General features: G+C 40.9%; 1 protein-coding gene across 1 annotated transcript; it reads left to right on the top strand.

Moving 5' to 3' along the window:
* Positions 1 to 7,389: 7,389 nt before the first annotated feature.
* On the top strand, positions 7,390 to 8,121 carry LOC129250745 (uncharacterized). The gene has a single exon (XM_054890344.1). The coding sequence runs from the start codon at positions 7,390 to 7,392 to the stop codon at positions 8,119 to 8,121; it is 732 nt and encodes a 243-aa protein (XP_054746319.1).
* The last annotated feature ends 4,776 nt before the right edge of the window (positions 8,122 to 12,897 follow it).

The following is a 12,897-nucleotide window of genomic DNA, read 5'->3' as shown; positions in this document are numbered from 1 at the left end:
TGGCCGCTACGGCTGCACCTAGTAATGCATTTTGTTCTTGTAGTCGCTAGGCGTAGAATTTTAGCTTTGGATGACATACGCATTTAGAGGAATAAAGTGAGTGCCCTGTGTGTGCGGTTATATGTGCATGCATATGTGTATATTAAAAGGCATTGTTTTGCTGGAAGTTCAGAATACAAATATATACGTACATAGGCTAGGGCCTAGGGACCCATACAAATATGTACATGCATATGCAAATGATAATTGTTTTAGCATTTATTAGGCGGGAATTCGATCATTAGGATATTTACTCCCTAATTATTGCATGAGATATTTTAAGGCGATGCTCGTGAGGTAGGTCATGATTGCTTCATATGCGTGCAACATTATATTTAATAATGATGCAATTGAACTTAGTTGCCCCATATATGCAAATTCGTGTCTTTGAAGTTTTCTTTTATTTATTTTAAATTTCAAAGTGTTCCCTGTAGTAAAATGTAAATTAAAAAAAACTTAGGTCATGGTAGCTGCATAATAATTGAAGATGCAATTGAACTTTTGCACAAACATAACTAACATAATATACATGTGTATGTATATATTGACCAACACTTACTTGTATTCTCCATGAATTCTGGTCTAAAATTATTTTTGTAAATTTTGACTATTTGTATTATCTGCAAATGTTGTGAATTTATTTAGGTATATATCCTTTCTCTCTCTCTCTCTGTCTCTCTCTCTCTCTCTCTCATTCTCTCTCGGGTCTTTCCCTCTTTCTTTGTCTGCCTTGAAAGCTTCACTTCTGTTGTGGGTACTTCGCTACACGAACTTTTTTTTAAACAACGTCTCACAATAATCCCTCAGATCACAAGATTACTCAATAAAATTCACAAACTAATGGCAACACAACTTGTTTTACCTAACTTAAACTCTTAATCGCTTTACCTTTCGTTTCTACATTCACACGCTTAACTTAAGATTGATTACCATGTGGACATGCACCACTGCTTACACAAATGTGCTTTACAACGAATAAAATATGGGTTTTCTAATTAGTAAAACTTTATACGGAATTTAAAAAGAAATAAAAGGAATATTTAAAGAAATCCATATGTATATATGGACCAATTAAGAAAAAGTTCAATAGCATATTTAGTCCTATGTACTGAAGTAGCCATGGCCTACCAAACGAGGTATCGCATTATAAAGGGTTGTTAAGTTTCAAGGGCCGGGGTTGATTTTGAATAAAATACAATTTTTTTTAGGAAATTATTGTTATTTCTCTTTATTATATATTAATAATATTGGTATGGCTCAATTGGGTATGGAACAAAATATCCGCCAAATGGCTGCCATCCGATGGTCCAAATTTTCGATGACGCTGAGTCATAATTGAGGTTCTATGCCGTTAATGTGCCGAATTATCTCATCCTTTAGCTCTTGAATTGATGCTGGCTTATCGACGTACACCTTTTCTTTCAAATAACCCCAAAGAAAGAAGTCCAACGGTGTCGTTGACGTTTAGATGTGGCTCACATTTAACATCAGCCCTTGAAATTTAACCACCCTTACATATATATACATACAGAGGTGTGTTAAAAAACTGTGTTCTTTTTCAAAAATTATTTATTTATTCATTAATATATATTTTGTCCCCTTCAAAGTAATCTCCATGAAACAATATGCACTTGTGCCAAAGTTTTTTCCAATCTTCGAAACACTTCAAAAAATCATTTTTTATCTTGTGCAGCTCCTCCTTCCGTCTTTATCTCGTCAATCGTAGCGTAGCGTCGTCCTTTCATGGGCATCTTCAGTTTCGGGAACAAGAAAAAGTAACAGGGGCCAGATCTGGGGAATACGGTGGCTCTGGCATCATTAGTGCGTTGTTTTTGGCCTAAAAGTCGCGCACAAGCAACGATGTGTGAACAGGGGCGTTATCGTTATGCAAGAGCAAATGTATTGTTCTTCCACAAATCCGCGCGTTTCTGGTCGATTGCTTCGCGCAAATTGCGCAGAACTTGCATGTAATATTCCTTATTGACCGTTTTACCCTCTGGCAAGAACTCATGATGCACAACGCCCCTTCAATCGAAGAAAACGGTAAGTAAAACTTTTACATTCAACCGAACTTGGCGGGTTTTTTGCGGTCTTGGTTCGTGCGGCAGCTTCCATTGAGATGATTGAGCTTGGGTTTCCACGTCATAGCCATAAACCCACGATTCGTCACCAGTTATGACCCTCTGGAGCAAATTTGGGTCGTCACGGACAAAGTCCAACATATCATTAGCAATGTTCATGCGATGCTGCCTTTGGTCGAAATTGAGCGAGTTTTGCGGCGACCCGCCTCATGCCCAAATCATTGAAAAAAATCGAATAGCACTAGCCAATCGATATGTTTAGGTCCTCAGCAACTTCTCCAACGGTGATTCGACGATTGGCCAATATCATTTTCTTCACTACATTAATTTTTTCGTGTGTTGTTGAAGTGCTCGGCCGTCCGGCACGCTTTTCGTCGTTCACATCTTCTCCGCCTTCTGAGAACCTTTTGTACCACCGGTAAACGTTGCTTTGGTCCAAAGTAGCTTCTCCGTATTTCGTTTTTCACACAAAATTTGATACAGGTTCTTTGATCCATCTCTTTGAATATGTAAAAATCGAAGACGAGCCGAAACACGTGCAAGCAAAGCAGCCGTCAACTATTAACTGAACATTCAAAGGGGCCGAACTCGTCGGCATGAGTGAGAGACATGAGTAGCAACATATCACCACAAAAAAATCGAAATTCGAATATACGTAACCTGCGAAAATTCAAAATTCGCGATACTTTTTGAACACACCTCGTATATACTTATATATGTACGTATTCCACCTGATGCCCTAAATATGGTATATACTTCTAATGTAAACTTCCCACAAAATTATGATTAGTATTATATATATGAGTATACAATATAATTGGAGCTTACACCCTTTCGGGGTGTTTTTCCGAGCTCCTTCTCTTATTTGTGGCGTGTGTCGTGATGCTGTTCCTCAAATGGAGGACCCTACAATTGCCGACTCCAAACGGCGAATGGTTTTTTATGAAGAGCTTTTTCATGGCAGAAATACACTCGGAGGCTTGCCACTACCTGCTGAGGGGCGAACGCTATTAGAAAAACAATGTTTTTTTCATTTTTGAGTTTTATTCACGGAGATTCGAACCTATGTGCTCCGAATGGTAGTCACGCACCAAGCTATTCGGCTACGGTGGTCTTCGTCCAAAATTTTGTTAATTGTTTTATTTTGTACCTGGTAATGATTACCATTCGGTATTCACAGAGAGAACGTTGATTCGAATCCCGGTGAAACAGCAAAATTAAGAAAAACATTTTTCTAATAGCGGTCGCCACTCGGCAGGCAATGGCAAACCTCCGAGTGTATTTATGCCATCAAAAAGCTCCTCATAAAATATCTGCCGTTCGGAGTCGGCTTGAAACTGTAGGTCTTTCCGTTTGTGGAACAACATCAAGACCCACACCACAAATAGGAGGAGGATCTCGGCCAAACACCCAAAAAAGGGTGTACGCGCCAGTTATATATATATATATATATATATATATATATAATATATATAACTTCTGCTCAAATATGAACGAGACTTTATCAATAAAACGGTCCGCGGATGACATATGGCAAAAATAATTTTTTTGTTGGATGGTAGGACTGTTATAAGCTTACATGGCAAATTTCAGCGTGATATGTCACATAGTTTGTTTTCTGTGCTACTGTAAACAAGTCAAGCTCGAGTGTGTTCTTCGAATTTAACGATGGAAATTCAAGTTGAACAAAGAATTTGTTTGAAATTTTGTTATTCCAACAAAATTTCGGCTTCAGACGCTTTAAAAATGTTGCAGACAACCTATGGGGACTCTGCTTTATCGCGTGCACGTGTTTTCCAGTGGTACAAATCGTTCAAAGAGGGCCGTACATCAACCCAAAAAACCACGCCAAAGTCGCTCCAAAATTAAGGTTATGCTGACTCTTTTTTTCGATTACGAAGGTGTGGTGCACTCGGAGTTCCTTCCGCAAGGCCGATCAGTTAACGCTGAATATTATTTAGACGTTTTAAAGCATTTGCGCGAGAACATTCGTCTTAAAAGGAAGGAATTGTGGGACAACAAGTCATGGTTCTTGCATCACGATAATGCACCAGCTCACACATCACGTCTTGTTCGCGATTATTTGAACAAAAATAATGTTAATATCGTTCCGCAAGCACCGTATTCGCCTGATATGGCTCCATGTGACTTTTTCCTGTTTCCCAAGCTCAAGTTGCCGCTCCGTGGAAAACATTTTGAGACAATTGAAGTCATAAAAGAGAATTCGAAGAAGGAACTGAAATCCATACCGAAATCGGCCTTCCAGAAATGCTATGATGATTGGAAAAAACGTTGGCATATGTGTATCGCCTCCAATGGTGATAACTTTGAAGGAGATAAAATAAAAATTGAACAATAATTAACCGTTTGTGTTTTATTAAATCAGTCTCGTTCATATTTGAGCAGAAGGTATAATTAAGTAAAAAATAAGGTATCCGGGTATCTGAGCTTTTCGAAAAGCAATTGAAGAATTACAGAAGACCGGACTATCCTACGCTGGTATTTCAACACAATTAAATGGTTTTTATTGTTTTGAAATATTTTTCTGAGTATAAAACAGCAGAAAACGTTTCCAAAAAAAAGAAAGCGCAAAATACTAATAGCCAGATTGATAGGATGATCTTTAGATTGTCGAAACAGGATCCTAGGAAAAGTGTTGCTGACATCCATCGAAGAATTTTTGTTCACCTCGAAAAGCCAATAACGAAAAGGGCAGTTGCCCGTCGATTGGCAGAACTAATGGCTCACGGTCAACTGGCTCAGAAGAAGCCATTGGTAACAGTATCACGACGACAACGCCGAATTGAGTTTGCCCGAGAGCACATACTACATATACTGGACTCAAAATCAGTGGCGTTATATTTTATTGAGCAATGAAACGAAAATAAATAGAGTTGGTTCAAATAGCATTTAACCCCAAGACCTCAGATTATTGATTATTTGGAAATCGCAACAAGATATTGAGCCGAATCAAACTTCTAGTGTCGCAGAAAAGTTTTTCGAAGACAATTTCATCACTGTTGTGGATTGGGTATCTTCGAAAGCCGACTTAAATCAAATAGAACATCTTTGGAACGAAGTAAAAACTGCACTCAGTACGCAGAATATAACAAATTTGGATCAGATTTAAAAAAAAAAAAAGACCAAGGTAGCATGGAAATCCATTGCTATTGAACATTGTTGAGACAAAAATGCGCTGTGCAGCAGAAATAAAGCGAAAAGGATTTTCAACAAAATACTTCTGTATTATTTTTCCCTTTCGTCTGCATTGTTGTGGTTGACTATTTTTGCTTCGTTCGTAAGTACTTTCCTCGGATGATTTTCGAATTGTATTAACCTTTGTACATGAAGTAAAAAAAAATCGTATTTCTTAGATAAAAAGACTAATACAGATTGAAAACACTTTAAATTTATGAAATAAAACCTAAAATGCAAAACATTTAAGTGATTTTGTATATGTATGTATATGTATACATATAACCGCACACCCAGCACTCTCACTTCATACCTCAACACTAGCATGTCGTCCAAGGCGAAAATTCTGAGCATTTATAAAAACAAAATCCATAGGCGAAGTCTCAGCGCCCACGATTATTTAAGTCGCGACGGCGCTGAATAGTCTAAAAGATGGTATACAACAAAAACAAATTAAATACTATTTGTGCCGAGCTATAGCTGCAATATATATTTTATGAAGAAGAAAAAGCTAACATCTCTCTTAAGTTCGACTTCGAAGAAAAAGCTAACATCTCTCTTAAGTTCGACTTCGACTGAGGCGGGATAAACGTTAAATTTGTAAACTTTTGTAGGATAATAAATAATATTTGTCTAAGATTATGAAGTTATTTAAACTATGTCATTTGAATTACCCTGTTGTTTTCCTTTGCTATTGTCTATTCTTTATTTTTGCTGTTTAATGTTCGCCCATTTGTCGCTCTCTTTTAATTTGGACGTGGAATAAAGTGGATGTGCTATAAGCTAAGCTCAAGATTTTTTACTAAACATTTTTTGGTGCCTCCTGTGAGGATTGATAATTCACTATAACAATAGCTTAATTCGCACGATTACGGTGCACAAAGGCTTCGCGTTGGATTAGGCCTGATTTCCTGGATAATTGCAGATAACTTATTCGAGGTTGGAACATGTCGGAATTAAATCTACGCCAGTTCCATGCGGCCGCTATTTTGCGGATGTATGACCAGACGAAAGAGGCGAAGGCTGGTGACCTCAATGTCACTCAAATTGATCAGCGTATAAAATCTGCTGTCGTCCATTTTGATCGGATGCTCACAAATCACGAGGCTTTGGTTGCCACAGCCAAGGAGGAGGACTTAGAGGTACACTCAGGATGGTGGGACTCCACCGAAGCTGCCTACATAGATTTGTGCGCAACGCTGAATCAACGACGAAGGGAGTTGGAGGGTGAATCTCTGCCTGCCAACAATTCGCACAAAGTTTCGCCAATGGAATTAAAATTAGAGCCGCTTTGTATACCATCGTTTGACGGATCCGCTTATAAGTGGCTTGCGTTTAAGGATGCATTTGAGACATTGGTTCATCAGCGGGATTTGCCGGTGGCATACAAGTTGGGGAAATTGCGCCAGGCAGTTAAGGCAGAGTCGGTTCCGTTGGTAGAAGGTTTGTATTCGGGTGACTATGAAGAAGTGTGGACAGCGCTGAAAAATCGATATGACAACCCTAAGCAATTAGCGGAGATCCACGTTGCTAGATTTCTGAACATGAAGTCACAGACTGAGGATACGTCCAGGGCGTTACTGGGTGTCGTTGATGTGGTAAACGAGTCCTTGCGAGCGTTAGCGGTAATGAAGTTACCTGTCGACAAATGGGATGCCCTTACCGTCCCCATTGTGGTTTCTAAACTCTCTACTCGCACACAGCGAGAATGGTGCATGAATTGCTCCCCTACCGAGCTATCCACTTTAAATGAGTTGCTAGCATTTTTAGAAAAACAAGCGCACAGTCTTTCGACAGAAACACTTTAGATAATCACACAAGGTTATGCGTTGTCCGGTAATTCTAGCTTTGAAACCAGAGCAACGTTTTGAAGCTTTAAAGCGATCGAACCTATGCTTTAACTGTTTGCGGTCTGGGCATTCATCCAAGCTTTGTTCCTCTGGTAACTCTCGCCAGTGCGGCCACAGACCTCATACTATTTTTTGCCGTCACAAATCACAACAACCTATTTCAAGCAACGAGGTAGATTCTTCTGTGACTAAGCCAGACATAATATCCAATCACCACCATCATTATGACTAGCGTCGAAAAGGGAAGCCAGACTGTTCTATTAGCTACAGCACGTGCTCACGTCATCGGCAAGGATCTCAAGCAACGGGTGTCTCGTGTATTATGCGATCCTGGATCTCAAGTAAGTCTGATCTCGGAATGTTTGGCTAATGGTTTGGGTCTTTATAGGAGCAAGTGTGAGATTATGGTGGAGGGAATTAATGGAGTTGCATGTTCGAGGACCAAGGGTAGCGTCCGATTTACGATAAAAAGCATTTTTTCTAAATTTGAACTGGACATTCATGCATTGGTTATTGGTTCGATCACTTCAGTTACACCAGCGGTTAGTGTCGATATTGGGCAATGGAGACATTTGGCAAATCTCCAATTGGCAGACCCATATTTTGGTACTCCGGGTCATGTTGATGTACTTCTTGGTGCTGATGTCTGGGGTTCGATTGTAGAAGGGGATGTCATACATGGAGGGTATGATGAACCTCACGCACAGCTTACCCGACTTGGTTGGGTTGTATTTGGGCCAGCGTCCGTTCAGGGCCATTCTAGTACAACAGTTGGCAATTATTGCGCGCAGATTAGAGACGAGTCTTATTTGGAGGATCTCATTTGTAATTTTTGGAAGCTCGAAGAAGTACCGGTGACAACTAAATGCTCGGATGATGAATGCGAGCGGTTCTTTGCCACTACACACCAACGTATGGCCGACGGACGCTATGTTGTGAGATTACCATTCCGTTAAGATGGTCAACCGTTAGGCGACTCTTACGTCAACGCTCGACGTCAGTTCTCGCGTTTGGAGCGACGTCTGGCTGCTGATCCGGACATGCATGCAAAATATATAGCGTTTATGAGGGAATATGACCATGGCCATATGGAAAGAGTTGTTCAGCCAGTTGTTCAATCCGGATGCTATTATATTCCCCACCATGCTGTATTGGGAAAATTTAGAGTGGTGTTCAATGCATCCCCTCCTACCTCCAACGGGCTTTCGCTTAACGATATCCAACTGGTTGGATCCCCCATTCAAGATTCGTTAATCAACATTATCCTCCGCTTCCGACGCTATGCCATCGCGATCACAGCCGATGTGGAGAAGATGTTTCGCCAGGTTCTCGTGGCACCACAAGACAGAGACTTTCAGCGTATACTTTGGCGTGAATCTCCATCAGAGGAAGTAACTACTTACCGACTGTCTACTGTCACGTATGGCATGGCATGCAGTCCTCATAAGGCGATAAGGGCTATGCATCAGTGTGCGTACGACAGCTTCGACAGGATTCACAATCGCAATATGGGCATCCAAGCGCGAGAATCCATTCTCTAATCATTCTACGTGGATGATTTTCTCACCAGTTGTGTAGCACCGTCGAAAGTGCTATCACTTTAGCAACGAATATCGACACCATACTGAGAGCTGGAGGCTTTAAGTTAAGGAAGTGGAATTCTAATGACGCCGCCGTATTGATTCCATTAGAGAAGGGCTTATCACCTACGGAATGCCCTATTGATGCATCAATTGCCTCTGTGCTAGGTTTGCGATGGAGTCCAGTCGACGACATCCTGCTGTTCAACGTGGAACTCAAGCAACCCGACGGTGTATACACAAAGCGCAGTGTGCTCAGCGAGGTGGCGAAGTTGTTTGACCCAACAGGATTCTTGTCACCCGTAGTGGTGGTGGGTAAGATATTTATTCAAACTCTTTGGTCCGCAGGTATTGATTGGGATACTGCTCTAACAACGGAATTACGCGAAACATTTCGCAATGACCTTACTGCTCTCAACATGCTTCGGATACCTCGTTGGCTTGGGATGAAGGAAGGGTCGACTACCACGCTTTATGGGTTCTGCGATGCCAGGCAAAAGGCATATGTTGCCGTGGTGTACGCTCGAACAACGAATTCTCAGGGAGACGTTCACGTAGCTTTAATTACGGCCCGAACCAAGGTGGCACCCCTAAGAGGAGCCACTATACCTCGCTTAGAGCTATGTGCGGCACAGTTACTAGCTGAGACTCTTCGAAACGTCCGAAGTGCATTAGGATTAGTCGACCAAGTAGCATCTTTGTGGTCAGACTCGACTATCACCCTCTGTTGGTTGCGAAAGCAGCCTGAGACGCCTAAACCCTATGTATCAAATAGGGTCCGGCGAATACAAGAGTTAACTTTGAGGGATGAATGGCATTATGTACGTTCATCGCAAAACCCAGCGGATTGCGCTAGTAGAGGCATATCTGCTTCAGAACTTTTCGACCACCATTTATGGTGGAGTGGTCCCAGTTGGCTACGGAATGACACAATAGATCCCACCTGTCACCCTAAACTACGTGATTGCGATGAAGCTGTAGTGAATAGCGAGAGAAGGGTACAGTGTTTAGCCGTCACAGTCACTCATTTAACATTGACAACGCGACGTTTAGACGGGGAAATTATTCCGCTTACAGATCGATTCAGCTCGTTAAAAAAACTTATACATACTACGGCGTTAATACTGAGGTGGTTTCCTAGAAGTCGGAGTTTTCGCCGTTCCACAATTGACCCCCAGGAGATGGAGACGGCGTTAGAATGGCTTATGAGGATCGATCAAATGAATGCGTTTCCGAAAGACATTAGGTGCATACAGGGTGGGTCGGCATTACCAACTGCTAGTAGTATACTCCCGTTAAATCCTTATCTAGATAACCACGGACTATTACGAGTTGGAGGCCGCATTTCGAAATCTGCGTTAATCGAGGCACATAGACACCCAATCATTCTTCCGAAGTCAACGGGGCTAGACCGGCTGCTTATTACACAGGCACATATCGACACTCTTCACGGCGGAACTCAGCTGACTCTTCAAACTCTTCGATGTCGCTTTTGGATTATTCATGGGAGAGTAGCAGTACGTAGTCTGATCCTCAAATGTGTCATATGTCGTCGCAATCGGGGAGCTGTTTTAACAAATGGTCTCGCTACCTCGGCATCGGGTTCAGGCAGCTCGACCCTTCATTGCGTCCGGTGTTGATTACTGTGGCCCGTTCAACTTGCGTATTGGAACCAAAAGATCGCGGACTACAGTGAAAACGTACTTGGCGATTTTTGTTTGTACGGCGACGAAGGCTGTTCATATTGAGGTTGCTGATGATCTCTCCACACAGGCTTTTTTGGACGTATTTACTCGGTTTGTTAGCCGGCGAGGTCCATGCAGGGACTTGTACAGCGACAACGGAACTGCGTTCGTTGGAGCTAACCGCGTTCTGAAGGAAGACTTAGCCGCCTGGTTTAATGAACGGAGTGGCATTTTATAACGCCGAGCGCTCCCCATCAAGGAGGCCTATGGGAAGCAGCTGTGAAGTCTGCAAAGCGGCACTTAGTACGCGTAGTGGGTACGCACTTTGGTACTTTCAGCTACAGACGTTGGCGACTCGCATCGAGGCTTGTCTGAATTCTCGCACCATTGCACGATGACCCGGATGGCAAGTATTCATTAACTCCAGCAGACTTCTTAATAGGATCTCAAATAATAGCTATCCCAGAGCCAGACGTTTCGGAGATTCCTGCCAACCGAGTGAAGCACTGGCTATGGTTACGGCAGATGCATCAGCTCTTTTGGAAAAGATGGAATGAGGAGTATTTGGCAACTTTACAGGCGAGGACAAAGTGGCAACGACGGGTTCCTAACATAAGACTGGGTGACATCGTGGTAATACGCCACGAAAATCTACCACCTACACATTGGAGGCTAGCACGCGTCACTGAACTCCACCCAGGCACCGACGGAGCAGTCAGAAATGTTACACTTGCAACCGCACATGGTTCGTGCACCCGGGCCGTGCAGAAGCTATGCCTTCTTTTGGAGGATCACATTGAAACCAACGTTTCAACCGGGGAGGATGTCTGAGATTATGAAGTTATTTAAACTACGTCATTTGAATTACCCTGTTGTTTTCCTTTGCTATTGTCTATTCTTTATTTTTGCTGTTTAATGTTCGCCCATTTGTCGCTCTCTTTTAATTTGGACGTGGAATAAAGTGGATGTGCTATAAGCTAAGCTCAAGATTTTTTACTAAACAATATTCATTATAAATGCAATCGAGTTTTATTAGCATGCTACATATGCATGGAAATATGTCTTCTGAATGTTCGATAGTCGCAGCCGCACAGAAGGATATAGCAAGAAGTACAAAAGTAGCGACAAGTCGCTTACAAAAAATTTCTGTCCTGAACATTTCGATACTAAGCCATTATTTTTTGTTCTCTCATATATATTGCAACGAAGCGAGAAACTTCGCTAACCGACTGGCAACAATACCGAGCGAATGAGATACCAAAAGAAAAACATGAATTCGCCTTAGCGAGACGAAGTCGCCAGAAGATATGAGTTGCCAAATCTAGAACTTACGATAATTATTAAGCACTTGTATATAAGCAGAGGTGCGGGCACATCGGATATTCAGTCGTAAGTTAAACGTGTGAAAGAGTAAACGAAAAGTAATAAGGTAATTCACAAAAGCTAGCAAGTGGTGCTGCCAATAATTTGTGACTTTTATTTGACAATCCAGTGATCGAATTCAGAAATTATTCTGAGACGTTTTATTCGGATAATAAACAGTTGGTGCCAGAGGTGGGATTGTTGAATAATCGTGAAAATGACAAAGCTAAGCAAACTCAGGGTTCAGATTTTTAAGAAATAATATATTGTAAATATATAATATATGAAGGGCACATTGTAGAATCAGAGAAAATAGTTGAAGACAATGACTGCATTGTATATGAAGAACAATTGGTTTAGGAAGTCCATCAACCGACCGAAGGGCTTATTCAGCCCTATCATAGAATCCGTCGTAGACTGTTTTTCGTAGAAACTAAGATATTGTAATCATACAATTCGAATATCTCCGAACGTACATTCAAAATTCGTAGAGTAGCATTCACCGAATACACTCGTAACGTCAAATCTTAGAGTTTCGTACAATTTTTCTACGACGACGTTAGACTAACGGATAAAAATTAGAACGAGTAATAAAAAGAGGATTCAAAAGGATACAAATACAAAAGATGTAAAATGTGAGTCCTATATTAACTAAACTATAAATAAAAAGAAATTTTTGAAGTATATGTACTTTTATGTAACTTCCACAAGTGTAAAGTAGTAACAACACGGTAGAAGTATGCCACTTTGTTGGAGCTAATAAAGGAGAAATCAATTATGGCATTGATCCTCTAGTAGCCCTTCCGGTTGTAGTAGAGGAATGTTTCCTTAGTGGGGGAAATAATTTTTATATGCGTCCCGTCTGCACACAAAATGATGCCAGGAAATCCATAATTTTGATAGAATTCCATCTTGCTTTACCGTTTTTATTTATTTGTTTATATAAATAGTAATATACATAGTAAGACTAAGGTCTTTTAATAGTACTTCAACAATATTACATACAACTGGAATATTTTTAACATACAAGTTTCTTAATCTAAATTTTACACCAGTTCATTTAGAAATCAATCCAATATATTTAACTTAACTATACTAATAAGAA

Source organism: Anastrepha obliqua, chromosome 6 (genome assembly GCF_027943255.1).
Source record: "Anastrepha obliqua isolate idAnaObli1 chromosome 6, idAnaObli1_1.0, whole genome shotgun sequence".
Lineage (NCBI taxonomy): Eukaryota > Metazoa > Arthropoda > Insecta > Diptera > Tephritidae > Anastrepha > Anastrepha obliqua.
The sequence above is the reverse complement of the archived record's forward strand: the minus strand, read 5'-3'. Positions and strand labels throughout refer to the sequence as shown.